Raw genomic sequence first — 26,800 nt, 5'->3', positions numbered from 1 at the left:
TTAATTCCACACTAACCTCAGCTATCATAAATCAAGTCAACCAGACCAGGGAAATGCTCACCAAAATATGAAACTGTCTGTCAAAGAGGCACCCGATCGCAGGTTCAACTTCAGCAATCTGTCACTTGAGAGGCAAGAACAAAGAAAATCACTTTTCACAGAAATTATTAGAAAATAGTGCCTTGATTAATTATGCTGTTTCAGAAAGGGTACAAAAGGAAAAAAAAGTTATGTCAGTTCTGAGCTCTGTAAGTCTGGGTCCGGTATTCCAGCTTGTTGAAATGTGAAAAGTGGAAAATCCATTTCTTATTTTTTTAACCTTTTTTTTTTTTTTGGAACGAAGGAATAAAACCCATTTTACACGATAAAAATAATGAAAAATAATATAAAATATTACCACTTCTGTACCTATGAAAGTAATATCTAGGTTCTTCATAGACGTTTCTCTCACTGTCCTCAGACTTCTCTGCAACAGCTCCAGGGAAAAGGAAATAATCTTACTTTGAGATATTGACAGGTTTAATAAAGATTCCTTTGATATCCTTCTTTCTGCCTTCTGGTGCTATGTTAGCATAAAAGTTATTTATCAAATACAACTCTACAACAGAAGCATGTTTCAGTTCCATCAAAATTAAGTCTCATGCAAAATACCACCACCTCCTCTCATAAAAAAAGAAAAAGGGGGGATAGAAGGGAAACCCCTGGGACTGTTTCTTGCTTTCTAGTTTTTGAAGTTCAGATCTACTGTGTTGGAGGTATGAATTCAAACCTTGGTTAGATCCCAATGGAGTAAATGACTACTTATGTGTTACTCTTATGGAAGAGTAACTACTTCCATTAACTCATACCATAAACCTGAGCTGGTTCAATATTACCTTTTTAATATTCATATATTGGGCACCACTAAGTGATAGCATAGAAACATGGCACACAATATGATGTAAAATATCAGTTAATTTTAGACAGACAAAATGGGACCGAACCTCAAGACCTCTTGTGCTACTCCTTTCTCTCTCTACTCAATGTGCATTTTGCATTTACATCCACTTATTTTGAATATCACTTTGCCACAAAGTTGTTTTGCTCCTTAAGGGTAAAATTTCATAGCCAATACTTCTGCAAATGTAAGAACTATTGCAGCAAGCATTCTGTAAAATAAGACCAGACATCCACAGACACTTCTATTGCTACTGGAGGCCACCTCTCTAACCGCCTCTGCCTAACGAGAGTGTAACAACAAGACAAATGCTCCCTCAGAATATTTTCCTAGACTCCAGCTATTTGTGGGAAAGGGATTTCCTGAGCCAGAGAAGGTGCCTTTGTATTTAATAACCTTTGATTGATTTTTCTCCCGTAATTTTTATATGGTGACGTTTTGCATCCACGCACACTTTTAGCATCCACAGTGTCTCCTGGCTAGCAGTTCCACCACTTAAAGTGCAATAAAACAAGGATAAAACAGGTTAAAGTAAGGAAATAACTACAGATGTCCTCTAGAAATGTGAGGATAAAACCACTATCTCACACCCTGACATTTATGTATCATTTATACTAGTTGGTAGTGTAGGAAGTTGAAGGAGTGTAAAACGTATAAATTTATTATGTTCTTTTTCCATATCATGTCACCTGCAAAACTAAGAGTGTTTATTAGTGAATAATCTAATTGCCTGAGTATGAAAACATCAAAATGATAAAACTTCTAAAAATCAATGTCACTATATGTCTGTCTAGCACTTTTAGCATGTATTCTTGGAAAAGACAGGACTTTATAAATATATATATGTGTGTGTGTAATATATATATCTATATGTATGTAACAGGTATACATTAATATATATATGTGATATGTATATGTTAATGTGTATATATATGTAAAAGAGAATGAGAGAGAGAGATATGTAAAAGACATATGGCAGTTTTACCATCCTAGGATAGAAACAGAAATGGAAAGGTGGGAATTTTCTCTTTCCCAGGAGATAAAACTCTTACATCAAACTTTGTTGGCACAAGTATTTAATTTAAAATTTAAAAATCAATGTAACTTTTACTAATGGTACCAATGATGCCAACTTAAAACTATGATCCCTTTAAGAACAGGGAAGTTATCTCTGAATGAATGTGGCTCCCATTCCTCTTTGGACCGAGATGGTTTCAGTAGGATTCAGTATTTGAAGCAGGACACGTATTTCTTTTCCAAAACCAGAACGACTTCAAAGCTACTCAGACATATAAGATTAGAGCTGATTGGAAAATCCCTCACCAAACAATTTTCTGCTCAAAAATACTGTTCCATCAAGATTGAACTCCCTTCTCAGAACTGACAAGATGTGTGCTTGTGCATACATATCTGGGTGACTGAGAAAGTAAATGAACAGCCTGTGCTTGAGCATACAAATCCAGGAATGTCATCCTAAAAAAATGGGTTACTGGAAGCTTACCAGCTGGTATTTTGAAAATAATTTTTTTTTTTTAGTTTGTTTAAATCACAGATTCTAACCTGTTTCACATTCTGCACATACAGTAGCCTTACACTATCAGTTGGAAAAAAACTTGGAGCTGTTTTGACAGTGCATAACTAAGGTATGATCTCTTCTGGGTAGGAAAGGAGACAGCTGAAAGACCATTCATTTTACTGAATACAGTATTTCAATAAAATCATTGTGCTCTGCCACCATTATAAACATGTACATACATACAAGCAAATTCAGACACTCTAAGAACCTTCACTGCTGCCAACAAGCTCCTGGAAGGAGCAGAATTACAAAACATCAGTGAGTTGGGACTCATTTAAGCAACATAACCCACCACTCCACACATAAATTTAGCTACTTATCAATTCATCAGCAAATTCATTAAAAAAATTTAAAAAAATTAAAAAAAAAAATAATAAAAACAACCCCAAAGCCTAGAGATAAGAAAGAACTTTTTTCAATATCATCTTTGGAAGTACCCTGTGTTACATGGCCTAAGTTTTTATTTTCAAATTTATTTTATTTTATTCCATTTTCTCTTGAATGGCTGACTTTTCTCTGTACAAAATGCCTAAAGATAAACATAGAATGATTAAAGACCAAGCTGATAGGAATGAAAGACAGATTATATTGCCAAGGGAGAACACAGATATGTAAACACTTCCAAGCAGCTATTAGGAGGTGAGGTGAGGAAGAGATAAATTCATCTCAGAGAACAATGTCCACTTGTGTGATGGAGGAGGTGAGATGAAAAAAATTACTCTTAAATTCTGTATTATCAAAATACACTTTCCTGGTATGGGCTAGGAGTTTTATATGGTTGTTTTTTAAAACAACATTTTATTTTTCATCTCTATATATTTACAGTGTAATGGCTTGGAGAACACAGTAACTGAATTAATTAGAGCATCACAGAATCATTCAGGTTGGAAAAGATCTTTAATAAATAATACCTTTGATTTGAAGCTTAACCTTCGAAACCAAAGTACAATTCAAGTGAGACCCTTCATTATACTTTTATCTTAAGGATAATCATTAGGAATAGCACCCATTACATTAATAAATAATTTGCTGAGCAAATAAAAGCAATGCCTCTTCTGTAAGTCACCAAGCAGATGAACTATGGAAGTTAAACTCTTTAACTGACCTCAAGAAAAGCCATCTTAGGAACATCTAAAATCACCTCACTTCTGTTGCATCCATAATGATACTACATTTATTCTCTTTCATTCTAAAGGAAAAAAAAAATAAATAAATCTCACTTCTGATTTGTTTCATGTTAGCTATTTTCCTCCTCTGAGAAGGTTTATATACACATTATGAGTTTGGTCTAGTAATTATTCAAAGCAAAATTCTGACTCAAGCCGACAAGAGCTTTGTCTGCATAAGGACCACAGGCTTGGCCTCTTGTGAATACTTTCACTTAATACTGAAAGACTGCTTTGTTTACTGTATTACCAGAACATGCATATGGGTATAAATGGGAGGCATTTATCATTCTCAAACAGTGATGAGGTGGCCACGGTTCATGAAGCAAGTAGAGAGATGAGACTCAAGAAATCTGGGTTCTGTTTCTCACTGGGTGACAGATTTATTTATTTATTTATGACAAAGCAACTGCATCTTTTCCTATTTTACTGCTCTATTTGTAAACTGTAGATGATGTTTTATTATGCTGCAGAGTGCTTTTAGATTAATGAATTAAATTTCCTGATTGATCATTAAACAAAGAGGCTTCTTTGCAAATATAATTATCAGCACAATGAAATATGAATGAGACACTATTCAGTGGGATGCAGGGGAAGAAGGAAATTTCTCATTTAACAAAGCTAAAGTATGTCCGTAACATTAAGTCATGATTTAGTCCATCTTCACTGAAAATACATTTTCTACAACCATCAGATTTTGTGGGCCTTATATAGAGGGCAAAATTTGCAAAACAGAAACAAAAGAAAACATGTACATGGATAACTTAAGCTCTTCCAGGAATTTAACCTCCCACAAGCCTTTTGGGGCGCACTATGCCCAGTCCTCTTTGAGTAGCCATGTACCCCAAGCCCTCTGAGTTTACAGGTGGTTTTGCTTTAGCAGCACCTGTACAGGGGGATTCCTGCCTGCTCTGTCCTGCAGGTCACACTGATGCTACCACAGTCCTCAACCCTCTGTACCTGGCACTGAGGCAAACTCAGCACAGGATAGCACAGGAGGGCAGCACATCAAAAAAGAGCTCCCAGAACTGGGAAGTGACTTCTCTAGTGTGCAGCTACTCTCAGGTCTGAACAACAGCAGACTGGCTGAGCCTGTACCAGGAAAGTCCTCCCTCTGCACACTGACAGAGTCCGCTACAGTGCTCTTTTCAACACATTCTAGGCAAGAATAGGACACGGCGAAGGAGGTCAGAAAGTAATAATCATTACTATTCTCAGAGTCATCTTCCCCTATAAAAGCCCCTGGAGAATATTTATCAGAAATGCTAAAAGCAATGATTTTCCTGAGTGAAGAGGATGAGCTGCACCCAGCCAGTTCTGAGCATCATTTGAATCCAGGTGATAAGAAAAGGGTGTATCAAGAGGCAAGGAAAATTATGCAATGTGGGTGCAACTACTGGACACTGAAGAAAGAAAGAAGGGAATTGGAGAGGGAAGGAGATGGGTATAAACACACCTAATAAGGCATTATGCAAATATAAAGTAGGTTGTGAAAGCAAATCACAGAGGAGCTTACAGGAGCGCCCAGAAGATCCACCCTGAGGTGAATTTGGGATTTCCCTGGGCTGTAAGGAGCCATTGCCTTCAGTTGCACGGTGACCCACAGTACATATATGCATACAATGAGTTACAAAGACCATTTCCCACCTCTCCAGAGGATGGTGGGGCAGCTTTGTGACTGTTGCCACCTCAAAAGTGCCCCAGCTCTGCAGAGGACAAAAATGCAGGGTGAGCACCTCAGCTCAACAAATCTGCCAGGAACTGGCATGAGAAGAATCACCTGTATTTCAGAATTGAAGGGACTGAGCAAGAGACTGTCACTGAAAAAAATAACATTTCAGCTCTCGTAAAAAATGCATAACATTTATGCACAAAGCTGAGAAGATATAAAGTATTAACAAAGAATCATTCAATTCATGACTCACTGCATTATTTGAATAATTATTTTTAAGCGGTGCTCTATAATGAATTACAATCTTTACTCAGGGTAAACCAGACTAAAAAAGCCGTTAAAACTTAAGTAATCCAATCACAGTCCAGTGTAAGCAAATAAATATTTTTTGGCTACAGATGTTAGAGCTGCTGGTGGGTTAAATAACACTAATACTTAATTTCCACACACAAGTTTTGATTCTTTTCACTGCACAGGTAGCTAGGTCTTTAAAACAGAGTTTCAAAACAGCACATTTAACAGCATCAATTATTATTTATGCCAACAAATCAATTCATAAAACTTCACCAATTCAATCAAATTCACGTAAATGCAATTTCTTTTTGTATCAGTACCACTTTTTTTAGATTAAACACTTATTCACTGCTTGTTAACATACCTTGCATTAGGTAAAATTCCTCTGTTGCAGGTTTTGTTACTTGGCATTATCAACAGGGCCATATATGTATATTTTATATATATATATAAAATATAGAAATATATATATATAATATATAATATATAAGTATATATATATATATATATATATTCTGTGGCAGCAGTGGCCTATGAACCAAATACTTTTCCTGGTAACTAAGCTTAGTTCATGCAGTTTTCCAGCCCCAGCATGGGGTCATCCAGCCTTAGCCAGCAGCTCCTGTTTAGGTTAAGATGGAGCATCCCATGCTGGGACAAGTAGCCTCTCCAGGCTTCACCCCCATGGTTTCCATATGTTTTCATATAAATCTCCCTGCCCTGTATTTTACAAATTACTCTCCTAAGACATGCAAAGCAAGTAAAGAGTTTCAGTTCTTCTCTTTGTGGGATATATCTATGTATTTATATATATATATATATACGTATATATATATATATGTACAGAGATATAGGTCTTGGTATCACAGAAAGAAAAATATATATCAAGACAAAGAGAGGCAGACAAGGATAGGTTTTCTTTTAAGGTATTGTTTGGACTTATTTAGAGCAAAAGAGCAGATCCAAAGCCTTCAGGCATGCAGTCCTGTGAATGTAATAATTTATGCAAACTTCCAAATTACAGGGAGGGAGCAAATGGTTGCAAACCATTTCAATATACTGCTAATTGAAGCATTTTTTCATGCATTTAGCTGTAACGAACCTGATCATGAGGACTCTGTAAAATACCAAACCAAAAGCAATAAAATCAAAGCCTTCACATTGTCACAATTCTTCTGTAACAAAACATTTGTGTGGCACTGGTGATATTTTTTGTAACTGACAAAAAATATTTATTTTTTTATCAAGTCTCGATGCACAAACATTCCATTATGTTTCTTAATGGCGGAACTGAACCCTGAATAATGAGAGCTGTAAAAACACCAGTGTGTTCACAGCTATTTACATTCCTACCTCTCAGCTGGACAAAATGACATTTAAAGATACAAAATTATTGAAAATACTTGTGCTTATGAAGCTCAGGTGCTGGTTTTTTTATTTTTCTGTAAGATACTAGTTTTATATTAAATACTTGCTAAAGTTTATTTAATTGGTAATTTGAAAGTTGGGCTCCACCTATTAGTAAAATCACACAGTCAATTGCTTTTTTTGCAACTGGATAACATGCACTTGAATTAGTATCACAGAAATGTTACGTACTTCGTTGAAATGTTTAGAATTTCATGTTAGTTATAGAGGCTAGCCAACTGTTATCTAAAAGAATCCCACTTGATTAATATTATTAGCACACCAACTGTCTTGTACTTTAAATTACAATATAAAGAAGTGGTTTTGAATGACTGACAGAGTTAAACATCTTAGCTGAGTAAATTAACAATTAATTAATTCATACTTTTGCAGATTTCATGATCTCATTTGTGTTGTGATTTTGTATTTCACAGATACAAAAATAAATTTATTCACTGATTTATTGCACTGCTTTCCTAACTGTAGAGTAGTGTGTTGTTTAAGAGGAACAGCATCTTATCAAAAGTCACATGTTCTCATCTGTCCGAGAGCTTATTGTTTTGAAATGCTTGGCTTCTTCCCATCAAATCCATGGGAACTCCAAAACTGTTCTCAGAGACGGCACAAGCAATATATATGGTTAGAGACTTTGCATCTAAAATGTAAAGACAAAAGAAAAAATGCACTCCATCAGGCTACCATTCCCTTATGTCCCACCTTCACAGAAGGCAACATCAAGTTTGCTGATGAGGAAAGCATTCCTCCTCATTCAGGCCCTGCCATTTTCTGCTGACAGAGTCCAGCATGCCATCATCTGTCTCTGTCACAGATTCCAGAGGCTCCCACTGCGAGCCAGCAAGGAGCATCAATCCTCAGCCAAGCAGCTTGCCAGCTACTGAAGATGGGAAAGCTGACTTTCTCTACCCACCCACTCCCTCTCTTACCAAAACAGGAACAGAGAAGACAAGCATAAAAAAGTAGCCTGTGCAAAGGTCTTCAGATCCATCACAGCATGAGAAGGTGAAGTAAAAAGTTATGTCAACAACAACAACAAGAAAAAAAAATGAATGCTTTGATGTTACGAATAGCTGCTGATGCAGAAGGTGAACATGCTGCTTGCACTATAACCCCTCCTTGTCTTCTCCATACTCCTCAGGAACAAGTAGTCACAAAGCCATTGGTCATTTTTACTGCTTTCTCTGCTATTGAACTCTTCCAGAATGAACAGGCCTTTATTTGTTAGGAAATATTTTATTAGAAGTTACAGAAGCCTTGCAATTATGCTCTTGGGTAAATCTCCAATGGGACTCTAAAAAATGTTTTATACCTCTATCAGTAGTTGTCTTCATAAACATCCCTTTTTTAGTCTTTATAACAAAATTGCAGTTATCACACCTCTTCATGTTTCTGACTTGACAAAAAGGAAACACCTAATGGGACCTTTTAATGACTCTGCTACATCCAGGAGTCTGCAGTACCTAACAGTCAGGTTCATCTCACTCCAAACATCTTCATAATTACTACAGGAAGGCAAAAATTATATTTCTTTTTTTACCTCCACTAGAAACTGCCACAGATTACTGCAGGACCTGATTGTTATCCAAAACCAGTAAGTGTTTCTAAATTGTTTGTAGAGAGAATATGCAACACTGTTTATTCTTTGGTTTGTTTTTAAATAAATGTTTGTATATAGACAGATCTTCAAGTCATGGAAATAGTCCAAAAAAAGTCAACAAACACATCATCAAACACCACAAAGTAAGTTGCTATGCCCCAAATCAGATTTACAGTCTGTAATGAAAGACCAAAAGCCTTAACCGTATCAAAGTTGACACCTCTACGATGTCAAGAGCATTTCCAAAGTCCCAGCTCAGAGCAACAGCAAAGAATTTTTTCCAGTCTCCTGGTGATCCCACAAAATCAGATGGATCCCAAAGTACAATGAATACATGTGCCTGTTTTCACAAGTGTTTGGGCAGGGGGGTTGGGAATTTGATAAACTTGACCAAACTAATCCAGGGTAAAACCCCCTTCCTGCTCTCAAACCTAAAATCTAGCAAAAAGATTAATGTAGAAGACAGGAGCACAACATGGCATACAATGTGCCTAAGAAAAAATAACTTGGAGAAGCATAGAATCATGGAAGCATTATGGTTGGAAAAGACCTCCAACATCAAATAGCACTGAGTGCCATGTCCAGTCGTTTCTTGGACACCTCCAGGCATAGGGACTCTACCACCTCTCTGGGTAGCCCCTTCCAATGCCTGACCCTTTCAGTGGAAAAAGTCTTCCTGATGTCGGAAAAAATGAAAGATGCAACAACTCAAAAGTTAAATTACATTATTACAGCGAAAAAAGGCCCTTTCAAATAGCGGAAATTCTAAAGCACGGCATGAAAATAATACAGATTAAAAAGAGACAATAATTTATGAAAAATCATTAGACCAGTATGCTTTTTATTCTACTATCTCAGAAAATTATAACTGGGGTTTTTTTTCTCAAGTAGAGAGAAACTGCTTACATCACTACATATAAAGTAATGAATGCAATGTAATTTATTGCATATATTATATTGCATTTGCAAATAATATATCAGAGAATTTCCTGCCATTCAAAAACAAGAAAACACCTGTAGGTAGAATGATTGTTTCAGCCTGGTGGATGTGTAATGTGTGGATGCACATCTGGGGATCTGATGCTGACAGGCAAGCAGGAGGTAACAGCTTGACTGCCATGACTGCAACATAGACAAGGAAGATTCCCAACAGATGGATAACTGACAAGCTATAAGATAATCCCTAATTATAAGAGAATTTGGGATAGAGGGCATGCAGTAATTTAAACACGCTGGCTCTGGAAAGTAATTATTACACCAAAAAACAACACATTCAATTGCAAAAAAGCCCTTAATCCATGTTTAAATAAGCTCTATACTAAACAGACTTGTGCCTGAACACCTGCTTTTACCAGAGGATTTGAGGGCAGCTTGTGTGCTTTTCAATTAAAGAGAAGTATTTAACTTTTTGGGGGAAGCAGAGTCTAGTTTTTCAGGGAAGAGATTAAAAATTAAAAGGTTAGGTTGTTATCACACTGCAGATTTGAATCAGAAGCCAAACTAGAAATCCAATTGAGCGAAAACTCAAGCGATCTGGATATAATCACGTTTCAGATTTGCTGGGGATTAGGATGGATCAGCAGCAGGGCTGCAGCATGAGGGCAAACAAGGATTAACTTGTATTCAGTTCAAAAAACCTCTGCTACCCTCTCCCTCCAAACCTCTGAGAGATTCACCACCTGATACCCTGCTCTCACCTTCTGCAAGCAGGTGGCTGGAGAAAGCAGAGACCAGGAGAGCTCAGGACTTCCCCTGTGCTCCACACACAACTCCTCCCAGGCCACAGAAGCTGTTTGCCTATGGACATGGCATCAAGCAGCTGTTCCCAAAGGATGTAGATGATAAACTGAACCTCTACATCATACCTACCCAGGGAAACTCTACATGTACACATGACCACTGGCAAGTGCTTTATTTCATGTCCCTCTAAGTGGCTAAATCCACTACACAAAGGCTTTTCCAATTGCTGCACCAAAAAAAACAGCCCACTGAGTTCAGGACAAGATGAAGTCTTTTGACTTTAAAGTTCACAGAATGACAGAATTGTTAGAGTTGGAAGGGACCTCTGGAGATCATCTAGTCCAACCTCCTAAGTCTTTTTCATAATTTCTGAGGTACTGGTAGGTAAATACTCTTGAAAATTCAGTGATGTAAAGAAACATCAGTCTTAAAATGCTGGCCAGGAGAGATTCAGAGAGACCTTTTTTTAAGAATACTAATAGCAGCATTTAGGTTTTAATGAAACAGTAGAAACAACATAAAATAAGTATATATTATTTACTATGGTGACTTTTTCCTCCCCCTCCATTCTTCTCTCTCGTCTCATTCTCTTTCCTGTTCTGACTCTTCCAAAAAAATGTAGCTTTCTTTCTTCCACTGCCTGCTGTGGTTAGTGTGGGTAGAGAAAAGATACAGAAGCTGATTCCCCTTTCACTATTCATTTCACTGGGAGTTCATACCCTCACACTGTGTGAGAAACAAGACTGGTTGCCTATTAAACGTCCACCATAAGAAGAAATTTTAGTTTAATTTAATTTAATTTAATTCTTTCTAATTCCATCCTCTTTATTTACAAAATTCCTAAGATCTCAAGGTGAAAGTTCTGGACACTCCATCTTCACAGTCAAAAATGTCAGAGACATTACACACTGTAAAAATGACAATTTAATGAATGGTCTATTAACTGAAGAAACAGAATGTTCAGTAGCTGTGATTACCTGAGAATTCAAAACTACTTCTTCAGCCAAGATGCCCTGTTTCTCACCCAACTGCTTCCCCCTGCCCGGTATGAACACCAGTTTTACAGCTGGAACAGTGATCTCGTGTTCATGGTTCATAAACCTTGACTTCACTTCAAGTCACAGTCCCTCAGCCCTGTTTTAGTTTCCCATATTATTCTTTTGGGAAAAAACCTGAAAATTCCTAGAACAGAATAGAAGAGTAGCTTCTTAAAATAAACTGCCCATAGCTGTCAGCTCAGTGTTAGGATCACATTACCAAAATCAGAAAATAATCCTGTTGAGCCTTCAGGGAATTCAAGTTGTTCTGGCATCTAAAGAGGCACGTTACAGCAGATGGAGATGCCCCTGTTAAACTGCAGCTACAGAATATTGAATAATTTGCTCATATTTCTTCTTATAATAATAATGACTACATTATGTCATTCATTATGGAAAAAAAAAGAAGGAATTCTTACTTACTGAATTCTACAACATCCTACTATTAATGTGGCATAAAAAATGCTGCAGAACACATTTATAAATAAAAACTTTCTATACATGCATACCTAAAACTTAGAATTACCTCTTACAGACATTAAGGGGCTGTTCAGGTTAGGTCAAATTCTGCATGAGTGAACTCTGTATAAGGTTGCAAAACATCAAAGAACATGTTGAATATTTGACTTTCTTATGTTTGTCAAACTTCCTGTCTTTTCTTAGTTCAGCTGGGTAGCAGATGACTGTTTCAACATATTTTACTGCTTTACTGTAATCACCTTAGAGATTTTCTCTTTTTTTTTTTCCTAAGAGAATGAAAGAATTTTTTTCTTCCTTAAGGAACAGTTTTGTGTCCCATCCTTATTAACGGTGGGGAGACAGGGGGATGAGACACACCAAAAAAATGACTAATTCCTACGGGCAATTGCACTGTTGGTTGAAGGTTTTTGGTCAACTTTTTAGTGGCATTTCTTAGAGATAAGAGCTGGGCACCTCTAAGTTATTTATTCTGTTATTCCCCTTACCTTAAAAATCTCTGCCACATCAAAGAGAAAAGGGTCTAAGGGTTTTTTTACCTAGAACTAATTCTTGTGACAAATGATTCCCCTCCTCCAAATTGGAGGACAAATGAATTCTTCATAAGATTTTGAACTCCCGAAGACCACCTCACTCCTATATGTAAACTGACCACTCCTGTTCAGGCTGAGCAAAAGAAATCACTATTTCCATTAGGTTTCATGCTATGTCACATGCTCAGTTTAGAAGAATTTAAGTATGTGTATAAAGGCAGTGTCATTTAAGTAAATCTTAAATACCCTGCTAAAAACATATGAATCCAAGTGTTGAGTGTGAGAGAGACATCCCCTGTTATTTTGCTTGAAAATTTTGAAGCAATCATTCTATGAAACTGCAGTTTTTACAGCACAAACAGCAGCCTGGATGGGGCTATGAACAAACTGTGCATTTTTAAAGCCCAACATCCTTTTCTGTCAATTAATCATCACTGTTAATAAAAAGTATTATTGAAAAACAGCTATAAAAGAAGCATTCCTGGGTGGTTTAAGGTATGATTCAAGAAAGTATTCCAAGACTGGAAATACCACCGGCAAGTAAAAATGCATTACTTCAACCATATTGTTGAAGAGAACTGCCTGCAGATCCTCAGGCCTCTCACAGTGTCAGCTTTTACCATATGGCTCTTCCTTCCCTTGTTGAAAGTGAATCTTTCTGTCAAAGAGCAGCTGTTCTAAATTATCACATCAAATTTTAACCTTACAGTAGACAACCACTGAACCCACAGATTCATGACAGTGAAATAGTTTCACCTCCTTGACCTGTGAAGGATTGTTTTAGGTCTCTCTCTGCCTAACAGAGATAGCTGCACTAATTGCCAGGGTATCTGATGCAGGCAGGCACTTAAAGCTGAAGCCACAAACAAATTTTATGCCATCAACTTTGCATCTTCTCTCCCTAAACACACTGTGTGAAGTCCATGTTATTATTTTCCTGGTGTGCTACCGAGAATAAAACTGCGATTTCAAATGCAAGAAGGATGAGACATTCCAAATGCAACCCTCATTATTCAGTTTGTAATCCAAAGAAACAGTAAATTCTGATACTTTTCCTGCCGTCTAAGTGTCTCAATAAAGTCTGATATCAATTGCTGGTTATCTAGATGTCTGCCAACAGCCTGTTTTGACAACATCTTGTGCTTCATGCTGAGAAGCAGCAGCCACATAGAAGACTCCTGTCGTCTTGTGCTCATCTTTCAAGATGGTTCTTACTTTAAGAGAATTTTCAGTGAATGTTATCAAAACTCACAGCTCTCCCTACAATTGCTTTCTCTGTTTAAAACCTAGTACCAGCTGTCAGCTGTAATGCAAAGCCCTGTTAGCCTTTATAAGTTCCACTCTGGAACTAATAAGGGATTGTCAAATAGCTCCTTACACAGACTGCCAGTGGCAGAGAAACGCAGGGAAAAAGAGTGTGTTCCACGAATTCCCACTGACAATACAACCTTTGTGCAGCCCTGAGCTTAAGCCCATATTGAAAATCACCCAAAGACACTACAAGGAGAAACATGCTCAGGATGATACTATTAATTTAGTTTTTAATCTTTTGAAAGCCTCCAAAGAAGCAAACCCATTAAAATGAAAAGGTTAAGGAAATGCCAGCAAGATCCCCCAGGATCCTCTGTGACAGACAGCCGTGAGATATTTGCAGGAAAATCCTGCACAAAAAATTCAACAGTAGGGATATTGAACAAATAAGTGCCAGAGAATTAGGGTAAAAATTTTTATGCTAAAAAAGGAAGGAAGTGTTTCACAAACTTGTTAAATTGTAGAGAATCTGGGCAGCAGGGTGTGGTGTGGTGACTTTTTTGTCAGAGTTGAGAGAGGGTTGGTCTTTTTGCTGCTTGAAAAGCTGGTAAGGGCAAATAAGGAAGAAATTGCCAAAATACACACAGTGTGGCAGAGCAAGCACTTCTAAAGTGGTAACATATCTGGATCAAACAAACATACAGTGCAAGTGTATTAGGTTGCATTTTGTGAGTCATCAAGACTTTTGCAAATATTTCCATTTTCTAGGTAAATCTTTCTGTTTCCCAGCTAGTTTCAAGCACAAAAAATCAATGCTAAATTCTCTAGTCATGTCATATATTGACACTGCACCACTGAACAACTAAATTTTCTAAGGACACTTAATGGTAGGCTCCCAATCATTGATCAAAAACTGAATAGAAATACGTATGATCATGTTTTTAAACACCTCTCTCCCAATCTCCAAGAAATTTAGTAAAGATTCCTCTCAAATAACTGCAAAGGACTGAAAGAACACTTTCTAATATGAGAATGTGCATAGTGTTGTATCAAAAAATCTCTTTTCTAGTAATTTCAGAATGCTCCTTTTTAATTTTTTGTTCTTCAGGATGTGTGACAAATACACTCACAAACCATAAGATTAAGCCAAATAAATTTTGCCTTAAAAACCCACATTTAAAATCTGCTGCTTATGATGTACAAATTGGAAAATATTTTCCAAATTGGTTACAGTCAGAGAATGTTACCTAAAAAGTTGGCTGGGACCTTTAGGAAGCATTCAGTGCACTTCATTCTTGGCTGTGTGCTCTGTTTATGTACTTATAGAGCATAAAGTAGATAAAAACAATGAATATTTTACAAATGAAGTGATTCATAATTTATAGCTGCTGTCATTTTAGTTTACTAGCTTGAAAGACTAAGAGTCCTCCTAAAAAGCTTCTCTCTTGCTTTTTATAAAATCAAAACAATACTTCAAATCGAAGGAATAAAAACACACCTCAAACCTCCACTTTAAAAAATCTGAATCACTTTTTCAGATTTCATGTAAAAGGAAACTTTCTTGATAGTTCCATTATTATATGGTATGATCTTCATATGATCAGTTCCTACATTTTATTAAATATAATTTCTTCTATACAGAGTCTAAGAGTTAAAATTACACTTTTTTTAGTGTGAGCAATACATCTGAGCCACTCAGCTATTTCCAAGGAAAAATGTCTTTGCAGTTGCAGCATGTGTGCCTTCCATCTGTTTTCACTTGCACAAAGTTGAGTGGTTCCACACAGTATCTTTTTCTCTTTTTTTTTTTTACTGATCTAAGAAAGTAAAAATTAGATTCACTGATGCAGAGACAAAACGGTTCTTTAAAGCATGGAAAAAAAGAAATCTGGAGAGATGTTTTTCTTCCTTTGTATTAATGATGCTTTACATATTTTAATCTCAAGTACAGCATTCATTCCACTGAAAGCATTAAGCAGTGTATGTGATGGTTCAGATTTAGCAGCCAGAGATGGCATTCCTCTCATATCTCCATAAACTTAGAGAACTATGATTTAAGATATGCTCACTATACAACCTGAAGCTGAAAAATTTAGTGTTAAGGGAAACCTTGTGAAGTCATTTTTGCAATAACCAGACACAGTGGGTGAACTTAACCCCTCTCTCCTTTACCCCTTACTCCCTTTTCTCCCATCCAATCCACCTGATTAATAGCTAAAAATTAAATACATAAGGAAGAGCTGTTGCTCTACATTTTTCTTTTCTTCCAGCTTTGTTATAGAAAATGTATCAGTCACTTGTGGTTAAAACTTACAACTTTATTACATAGTATTACATAGAAAATGTACAGTTCAGACTTACTCAATTTCAGCAACTACAATTTAGAACTATACCTTCAAACAACAGCATGCAGAAAATGTTATTCTGTGCTTTTTGAGTCAGTCTGTTCAGGCTCACCAATTTAATTTTCCATTTGATAAGTGGAGCCACAAAGCTTGGTTTTGGTCTAAAGGGTCACCTGTTGGAAGCATTCAAAAGAACATTCAAGCTCACTCATTCTCCCACGTGCATAAACAATTGTCCACTGCATGTTTGCTAATTAAGTAGATCATAGTGAAAAATAACATTCTCCATGTCCAGCTAGTCTTTCTGAAGTGCAGGAAATAAACCAACAACAGAATAGACACATTCAGGATGGAAAAGATTTATTAGTCCAAGCCTGTCAGTGCAGGATTTCCTTTATCATCTGGTTACTGCTTTTTTTTAAAAAACAGCTCCTTAAACAAGGCTTCCATTATTTCTCCGAAGAGACTTCTGGATCATTAAAAAACTACAGACTTTTTTTTTCTACCATTTATCCTACATTTTCCCGTTTATTTTGATGTTGTTACCCCACTAATGGACCTTCAGATCGTGAAATCTATTTCCTCTCTCTAGCATTCAAAACAAAACTGAGTCTACTTCACTCACTGGGCAGGTGATGTGAATGCTCCTTTTCTCTTCTTGATCTTTGGGCTGTTCCAAACACTTTGCCATTGCATAATCTCCTGCTGTACTTGCTACTTCAATAGTGCAACCCAAGCCTCATTTCCCTTTTCCTAAATCACATTGCTTACTTTGAGTACAGAGGCAGTCAAAAAGGATGAGTTGAGGTATAGAGCAATTTGTCCTTTAAAAAAGAAGACACCAGTAGATAGGAAGAGCTGGGAAAAGAGGTATTAGAGATGAGATATTAGACACAAAAGAGACCTTGAAAATTGTAAATATAGAAGCTGAAAAGGCAGCAGTTATTTTCTCACTATACAAGGGCATAAAAAACCCTATCCCACTGACTCTAAACCAGAAGACTTAAACACAGAAGGAAGTTATGTCTTCCACACAAGACAAGATATGGCATTCATTGCCATAAAAACTTAGAGACTAAAAATATAAATGAGCCAAAAAATAGGCAAATTAACAAGTCACAGGTCACTAGTTTCTATCATATATAGTCTTTCTTACAACATCTATCTTAAAAGTCAACAGTAGACTGGAAGAAGTTAAAAGGTACACTCTGTAAAGCAGCATTTTATATAGCTTTATATATATTTTTTTTTCCTTGGTTTTCCTTAGGAATTTGCCATTAGTGACTGGCAGAGAAAGAATACTAAGGCAGACAAACCTCTGACCTGATCTATTCTGGCTGTTTGATGGGGAACAAAGAGAAAAGATGAGTTTTCCTTCTTGAGGGAGTAATAGGATGGAAAATATCAGAAATAACAGAAAGCATTTAGTGGGTAGTTCCAGACAGTTGTGATTTTTTTCCCACTAATTAAATCATACTAATCTAAGAGGGAAGATGCTATAAATATGTAGGCCAACACATCTATTATTTAAGGGGGAAAACAGGTATGAAAGAGTGGGTTTTCCAACTTGCTCCCTGACACATCTTACTGTATTTCAGGCAAAACCAATCCCTCCAAAATACTGAGCAGGTGCAGAAGTCTTTCCTAGAGAAGGTGCTACATCTTAAACTGTTAAGCTAAAGTATATCACAAATACCAGAATTCCTCAAAGTCAGGTATACAATTCACTTTTGAGAAATCATTTCTACACACAGACACACAGACACACACACTAAAGAGTACAAGGATGGTCACAGTAAAATTCTTTTCCTGACTGACAGGTGGGTATTTTACTGCTTATTAGGATCCAGAACAGGACAATATTCTACCCAACATGAACCAATAAGCTGAGTAAAGCTAGTAGTCCAATCTTGGCTTTTTAGATCTTACATAAAGATGTTATAAAAAGTTGCATGTTTTTATATCTACACATATACCAATAAGAAGAAATTGTCTGAGCCTTATGCCAGCTTTTCCTGGTTGTGCAGAGAAAAAGCAGTCATGGAAATTGGTACCATTTGTGTTATTTGGGGGCATGACTGTTCCCTAATCATTTTCCAGGTACAGAAAAAAACCCCACCTGTTCTTAATGAAATTTAAATAGGCTGATCTTTTACCATTAAACTCCTTCATTTTAATCATCAGTGATAATCTCCTGCTAAAGCAAAATGACATTGTTTTTGAAAACAGCATTATGGAAACAAACAAAATCAGAAGCAGCCTGGATGCAGAATCAAGTAGTGACAGACCCTGAGCTGTAAAATGTCTTCCCAACTACTGGGAAGACAATAGATTCTGTTACTAATTACTCCTTCAAACTTCAACTGAAACATGTTTTTTTTTCAGCCCATGCTTGTAACACCATTTTGGATCTTGGTCAGACACTACAATCCTGATTTCATTACCCTTTTGTTGACAAAAAAAACCCAAAAACTAAATCCCAAATAAACACAAAAATCCTTAAAGCCTAAAAGTCAGAGCAAGAGAAAGAGTGAAGGAAAAAAATAAAAAGATGCAGTTTTGAGCCCGAGGTCAAAACTGAACTGTTTTTCCGAGCTTTCCAGCTCCTGTTGAGTTACCAATGCTGACAAATGGGAGGATTTGAATTACTGACTGCTTTTAGAGTGCCACTTCAATCACACCACACTGGAAGTATTTGATAAATATGACCTTCAATAAAAGTTAGTAGGACATAATATGTTAAATCAGAATAAACCAGAAGGACCTGTTGCTGTTGTTAATGGTTTCCTCATATATCACTCCCTTGACCAACAGTGGGTAGGAAGGAAAAAAAAAGACAAAGAGGTGGGAGAAAGAAAAAAAAGAAAAATAGAAAAAGATAATTGTCCCACAGTCTGATTTTCTGCCTTCCAAATCATGTATGATATACCAAATTATGTATGATATACTCACACATGCATGTCAACTTACTCCTAATCTCTGCAAAACTCAGTAGGAGCTGCCTTGCCTACACCAAGCATTTGAAAACCTGTTTTTAATAAAAGTTTAGTTTATTTTATTTTGCTTAGCTCAAATTTGGCTGAGTTGTAGTCTGTTGCTTTCTGGAGTGCTTGTCTTTTTCTGCTCATGTGTAACCGAAATGCTAAACCAACAGGTTTCAAACATTTACAAGGCCATGGGCTCTGTAATAAGCAAGACTATAAACACTGGATAAAAGAATATCTGTGATGTTATAGCATTTCTAAGTGTAGCTATAGGAGGCCCTAGATAAAGCATTTCTGAATAACAAAATATCCTCCCCTGAATTCAGCAACAGAAGAATTTAAATTTTTTTTCTTAATATCAATATTAAGCGTACTCAGACTTGGATACCCAATTTATTCATTGATGGTAAAAATTATTTAAAATCTACTTAAAAGCAAAATCAAACAGAATACACCCGTAACCCCTTTCCTCCGAGATCTCCCCGGCATTTTCTGAGAAAAGGTCATGTTAGTTAGTGTAACAGTTTTCACAACTACCTGTCTATGGTTTGGTAGCTCCACAGGAACAATTTTTTGACACAAAGTTGCTGTAGGACTGATTAAAAAGGAGTAGGTGCTCTCTCAACCAGGTTCATAATACTTTAAATTGCTCTTGTAGATATACGGATTTGCACATGTACCCATACACACAGCCCCCCCTAAACATCTCAGCTACTGCTCCCTCCATCCATGGTATTTCTAGATATTTAACTTTTAGTTACATATTTAACAGAAAACTCTTTGCCACAGCAAGCACCCTTCAAGGCACTCTGTGAAAAGAGGTTTAAGGTTCAACTAGCACAAAACTTCAACATGTAATTTTATAAAAAGCATAAAAATGTAAGCCACCATCATTTTGGTTGATATCAAAATTAGTAAATGCAACATCCATTTCTCTGACATTTAAGAGACCATTTCTGCAAAAACTCCAGATCACTGGCGTATTCTTGTTCTTGGGAGCATTCACATAACCATAGTTTGCAGAAACAAAAAGTTTGGAGAAAATTATTTTGAGTTAAATACATCAGCATTTATGAAAATGCAATTTTGAAGTTCAACTATTAATTTTCCAAATGCACCTGCATTTAGTAATTATGCTACCAGAACAACGCTACATGTTTTTCTTCTGACCAATCCCAACTAATCAACACAGCTCAATAGCAGAAGTCATACACGGAATCACAAAGTTTAAAAAAAAAAAATCACATATTTTGACACAAACAAAGCATTTAAGTAAACTATAACATACTGAAAGGAAGTCCAAGAGTGGTAAGAGAGGCTAGATTTGCTACACAGCGTGTTTACTAAAAATCAACTGTTGACTCTCATCAAATACTTTTAGTAAATTACATTATTTACACAGTTTAAATAAATGGCAATTTAAATAAAAGGCAATTTTAGGAGCTAATGTATTTCTCTCAGGAATTTGGAGCAAATGAACACACCCCAGCACACAGAGCAGGGGTAGAGGGTGAAGCCCCTGCCAACAGCAGAACTACGAACATGGAAGGCATTGTTACCTTGGCACGCAAAGCCTCTTTCTTCATAGCCAGCATTACACAAGCACTTCCCTATGGGCACTAGCCATTCTCCTTCTGTACTGCAATACATCTTGGGTGGCTCTTCCTCCTTGGAATGGTTGACACAAGATCCCCGTACCTCCACCAGCGACTGGGAGTCCATGGGCACCGTGTCGGGGAACATGGCAAGGTTCTTGACGGTGAAAGGGCACTTTTTGAAGTACACTCGCACCGAGACTAAGGCAACACAAGCACCCACATCTTGGAAAGCCAAGTAAAAGCCTTTCCTGCTGATGGGCCCCACCTCACGGACTTCTGTGTTCAGCTTGAGGATTCTGTCCCCGAGGTCCATCTGGGTGAAGCTCTCGTCGGCCGCGATGGTGTCGATCTTTGTAAACTGGTGCTCCTTGAACTTGACCGAATGGTCATCATCAGATTCCATATAGTACAGATTGAAGGTCTCCTTGCAAGTGCCCAGGACTAGAGGGATGCTATTGCAGTCCCTCAAGGTGAACTTGAGCTCCACATAGATCTTCTGAGCTGAGTTGCGTGGAATCCAGTTTGTTCGCAGCCAATTGTTCTGACTGTGATCCATAACATTGCATACTTGGTAAGTTCTGATTGGGGTATAATGCTCATCAACACCACTAATCTCTTCCCACTGCAGAAAAATAAAAAAGAAAATATTTTAAAATTAATGATTATACCAATAAAAATCACACCTAGATGAAAAAGCAAAAATAATTTTGCTTGGATGTCGCTATAAAATAGACGATGAAGTCTGATTGAATTTGCATGCATTTTTTTCCCATTAAAACATATAAACATCTTAAATGGACACAGAATTCACCATTAATTAGTCAGTTTTTACCAAGTTATTTCAGAGTGGCATGAAAGAGATGCTATAGCTGTTTGACATTATTAAAAACCTGTGATTTCTTAAACTATACCCATGATTGCAGCATGTCCTTCAACTACACTCACCTGAAATGGAAGAGATTCACAAGGGCACTGTCCTAGTCAGAACAGCTGGGATCGATTCATCACCGGATGGGTGTAGCCCAAACCTGAGCATTCTATAGCCCTCCCAGAAACTGTTGTCAGTAGAGGCCTGCGAGGTGGGGGGATGTTCCTGTCCTCATGCCCTTTTATGGAATTCCTCACTCTGAGGGAAGGACTGAGCATCCTTTTATGGAATTCCCCAGTCTGGGGGAGGAACTGAACATTCCTGCCTGAGCTGGAGAATATAGAAACCTGGAGTTTCGGAACCTTTCCACCACTCGTGGGATCCAGGGGAGGACTGCAGCTCACCGCTCTCAGCCAGACTGCAGCTCACTGCTCTCAGCCGGACTGAGACCACCACCCTCGGCTGGACTGCAATCACCTGCTCTCCCACCAGCAGGTTTTTTCCCCTCTCCCTTTGCTTTGGACTCGGGGGGGGCCCAGGGAGCACCGTTTTGTTTTGTGCCCCGGGGTGCTGGGTTGTACATTTGGGTTTTGTGGGTTAGGGTCAGTTGCTTGTCTGTGTGGTCATACTTATTGTATTATTTTATTAAATTGTTATTCTGATTTGTAATCTCTCTTTTGAGTTGGGTTGGTTTCCCCTGCTGGTTAACTTTTAAACCAGCACAGGAACCACGACATTTAACTGTTAGAATCAATTGTATTTCAGAGATTAAACAAGATTTGAAATCTTACAAATGACAGCCAATGGCTCCAACTGAAATTCTATACAGTCATTAAAAAACCTTACAGTTTTCCTTTTATTCAAAGCATGACAATTGATTTTGGCTAGGATATATGTACTCTGGACAAACAGTCAAGCTCAGTCCAGTTTTTAGAGTTATTAAGAATTGCTTCCAACTTACCATTCCTTGGCTAGTTAATTCTTCTGTGGATTATATATGCTAGGACACTAAAATGTTTTTTGAAGAACACACAGCCATCATTCGTTTTTACAGCAGCCATCAGCTGACAAACTTACTTGACCCACTAAAGGAATGGGTTTTCTATTTTTGAATTACTCATCAGTCCTGCCTGATTTGTAAAGTCACACTTACCAGAGGAATATTTAGGAATCACAGGAAAAAAGAAATCCTAAGGGTGTACTTACAGTAAATATTTACTGTTAGTCTTTTACCATACACAACTAAGTAACTTTAAGATGTATCTTTCTTTGTTTTCACCCATTCAGGGAGAAAAATTGAAGATGCAGAGCAGATAGAACTAAGGATGTTGTCAGCTGCCATTCTTGCAGGAGGGAGACACTATCATACAAACATCTTCCCTCAAAAATCGTTACCTCAATGTTATATTTAAGATCTCAGTCTAATTACTTGTTTTACATCAGCACCTTTTGCTGCAGGACCTTAGTGTACTGCAGAGCAGACAGTAGGAGAGGAAAGTATTATTCCCAGTAGGAAAGTAAAGCGCAGAAGTGTTTACAGTTTCTTGGTTTTACAACACAAGCATATCTCACACATATACAAAGAAATAAAAAAAAAAGTGACCACATCAGAGTAGCATCTGAGAGTTCTCAGTCCCAACTCACTTAAGAAAGTTTTAACATGACTAAGAGCTGGTCTGCACAATGAAATTGTCCACACACCACTGAAGATGTGATTTTAAATCATGTTATTAAACCAGCAGATAAAAGCAGTATAAATACTCTTCTTTTAATTGAAACAAAGTTTATTGTAGTTCACTTTACAGATCGGACTGTACACAAGTTTTATCTCTTCCTGACTAGTTCAACAGAGTTTAAAACACAATCTTGGATGTGTCTACAGCAGCTGAAATGCTGCAGCAAGCCATAACATGCTACTTTGCCAAAAAAAGCTTGCAGGACAGGGTCTTGCTGAGTCAAAATCACTAGAGCTCATGGCCACTTGAGAGCTTGGCACCACGTGGTAGCTCATCATACAAGCACGAGCTCCTGCCTGCAGCTGGACTCTGGCTCCCAGCCTCTGACAGCTTCCCAAAATCGAGTGAAGAGCTCTCCTCTGACAGATGTCCCTGTAAAAGTACAGGCCTTGAGCCAACAATCTAACCCTGTTGCAAAGAGCCGTTCAGATGCCACAATTGCCTCCAAAGAAGCTGGATGTCCCAGTTTATCTGGAGGTCTTAGCTGGACAAATAAAACTCCACTTACAACAACCAGGTGAAACTAGACAAGATTATATAATGAAACCAAATTTTATGAGCATTTTAAGCAACTCGCACTGATTCCTAAGTCATCCAGCGATTATCTTTTCCATACAATTTCTAATCAGTTCATCATATTTTAAATGTCCACTGGGAAATAGAAACAAAACCAGGAACCTGTAGAGTTTAAAATATCTCCACAATTCAATAATTATGATCAAAGTAAAAAGCAAGCAGTACATTTGCAATGCTCATATATTGCAACTTTTCCCAGTAAGCCTTCTTATTGCCATCTCCAGGTGATATTAAAAGATGGTAAGCAGATTATCAAGAACATTGAGACAATTTTCCTTCCACGACCCATGAGTTTTTTCTATTAAGTGAGGTTTCTCAAACATCTATATTTGTACAAATTTTAATTTTTATTTCTCTACTTGTAACTCATGTATTCAACTTGCTCTGTAAGGTTACAATAGTTAATAGTCACTTATTCAGTATTACAGTATTCAATGCAGTTTTAATTTGTACACCTATCATTCTAACCTATATTCTCAAACAGTTAGCTGAAAGAAAAGGACAAGAAGGTAGGAGTTAAAAAGTAAAGGAAGAAATATATAAACAGGAATAATTATGGGAAAAAGTTGATTTTCAAATCTTAGAGAAAAGCAGAGTGTAAAAAAATTAAGATATTCCTTATAATAGAAGACATAGATCTTCCTTACAACAAAAGCTACAGAAAAAAATGCCCTTCCTGTAGGTAACAAAAGATGCATAGAGATGAGAAAAACAATTAGAAACAAAAAGTATCTAAGGTATTTTTAAACACATGAGGAAAATTCTATTCTGCCAGAAGGTGAGGGGTAAATCAGCTAAGAGTCCAGAATTACTGTGCTGTAATATTTGTATATTAGGATACAGAAAGAAAAGAACAGCATTCTGAGTATGCAGGAACCTGGGCTTGAGCAGGTCAAAATAGAAATGAAACGATGAAACCCAAAGCAAAGGCTACAATAGAGATGTGGGATGCATTGAAAAAACCTCCAGAAGTAAAACAGATGGGGACATGTTTCTTTTCACCTCATGCAGACTACAGTCTGCTGCAGTCTCAGCTTCCTCTTCTCTCACCTAAACTTCCCAGTACTATTCCCATCCCATGAAGTACCAGCATGGGATAGGGGGGTAATTTCTATTAAATCAACTCTCCTAAACAGTATATCTTGCAACCACTACTGTTTCTGCAAGATCAAGAATGCACTGCAGAGACAAGAAACCATCCAGCAAGAAAGTATGGCCACCCAAATTTAGTCACCACAGAAACCCACCTGGAACTTAAAACAAAACAATAAAAAGAGAAGTATTTCTGATGATACTGCATTTTCCTATGCAAAATTTTAACTTGTTGAGGCTTGGCTAAAAAAAATAAGAACAGTTTGCATTTTTGTTCTTCAGATAGGTGGAAAAAATAAAGCAGAAGGTGCCAGAGTCAGCTACCCAAGTAAGGAAGGAGTTGGCACCGTGTAATAGTGAGGAGGAAGGGTGTTCGTGGGAGTCAGGCTGACAATTTAAAGGAAGTCTGTTGAAATGCTGGAAGAATGACTGTATGAAAGATTTGACACTGGCAGGACTCAAACCTAATTTTCACCTCAATTATCTGGGTAACTCTAGTCCATGGGGCATTACACTTCAGAGGTGTCCCAACTGGCATTTCTTTCTTCCAATACTGGGCAGCTACAAAACTAACGAATGTTTATCAGTCCTGGCTGTGGTTAGACTGGAAATTAATAGCCAAGTCCTAAATACTGGACTGATGAAATGATAGGACTGTCCTCTGAGCAGTCCAATAGGAATAATAAATTCAAAATATTTTAGGAAGATATTTCTAAAAATGTGTCAGGGATTCTACAATAGCATGATGTGGGACACACCACTTCTGAATTTATATTATTACAAAGTACTTACATCATATTGATGCTTTCAGGCACATTCAATGCTTTCGAAACATGTCCAGGAGAAGTGCCATAGCACCACTCCTTTCTCAGCATGTGATTTGGCTTTTGGAAAATGTTCTTTTGTTTGCTTTTCATTTTTTAAATCTTCTTTGGATACTGTTAATGACAGGAAACAAGAGATTGCTTTCAGTGGTATAGAAAAGTCTCAGGATCCCCAGTGAGAGGGTCTAACTCATGTGCCCTTGTCATACTGACTGACAAAGTTGGGCCAAAAAGGATTTTGTTTGCCAGAACAGATCAGGCAGAGTGTGCTGGACTTATGGCTTTAGTTTATTTCTTCAAATCTCTTTACAAAAGAAAAGTATAGAAGTGAATGTAGGACGTTTCCTAGGATGTCATGAGCAGTCTCAGTAAAAAGTTCCCTCTCAATGTGGGAATCTGGGACATGAGTGATCTCCTCAATTCTTTCATCCTACCTGTGACATCAGTTTTTGTGTTGTCTAATCTGTCATATTAAAAAAAACCAAAATCTTCAGTTTACAATAGGAAATTGAAGGACTTTTTGTGATTTACAATATAGGTATGAAACTGTATGATCCCCAAAAACCTACACTTCATCTTTCAGCATCACATTGCTATAAAACCCCTAAACTACAAAGCATAAAACTCCAACAAAAATGGAGTTTCGTAATTGTTCAAGGAACATATGAAACTCAGGTAGCTAAATCCCTGACATTCCACTGACAATCTCAGGTAACAGCATAACAAGATTTACTTGCAATTTTATTTTGCATTAAAAAAATTGATATGATGTTTTAATTGGTATGAGCACCATGTGCTGGTTTAAAGGTAAACCAGCAGGGGAAATGAACTCAACTCAAAAGAGAGATTATAAATCAGAATAACAATTTAATAAAATAATACAATAAGTACGATTATACAGACAAACAATTGGTTTTAACCCACAAAACCCAAATATATAACCCAGCACCCTGGGGCATGAACAGAGTGGTGTTCTTTGGGCCCCCTGAGTCTAAAGGAAAAGGAGAGGGGAAAACCTGTGGTGAGAGTGCTGGTGCAGTCTGGTCAAGAGTGGTGGTTGCAGTCTGGTTGA

The 26,800-nt window shown here is 37.2% G+C and overlaps 1 protein-coding gene across 2 annotated transcripts in view; it reads right to left on the bottom strand.

Moving 5' to 3' along the window:
- Positions 1-26,800, bottom strand: part of EPHA3 (EPH receptor A3) — a 205,013-nt gene that overhangs the window by 114,784 nt on the left and 63,429 nt on the right. For both annotated transcript variants that reach the window (XM_027660003.1, XM_027660004.1), the window contains exon 3: positions 20,594-21,254. In XM_027660003.1, coding sequence (XP_027515804.1) covers positions 20,594-21,254 — 661 coding nt within the window. The remainder of the gene's footprint in view (positions 1-20,593; positions 21,255-26,800) is intronic.

This window comes from Corapipo altera, unplaced genomic scaffold (genome assembly GCF_003945725.1).
Source record: "Corapipo altera isolate COAL_440 unplaced genomic scaffold, ASM394572v1 74, whole genome shotgun sequence".
NCBI lineage: Eukaryota > Metazoa > Chordata > Aves > Passeriformes > Pipridae > Corapipo > Corapipo altera.
This window is presented reverse-complemented; position numbering and strand designations above follow the sequence as displayed.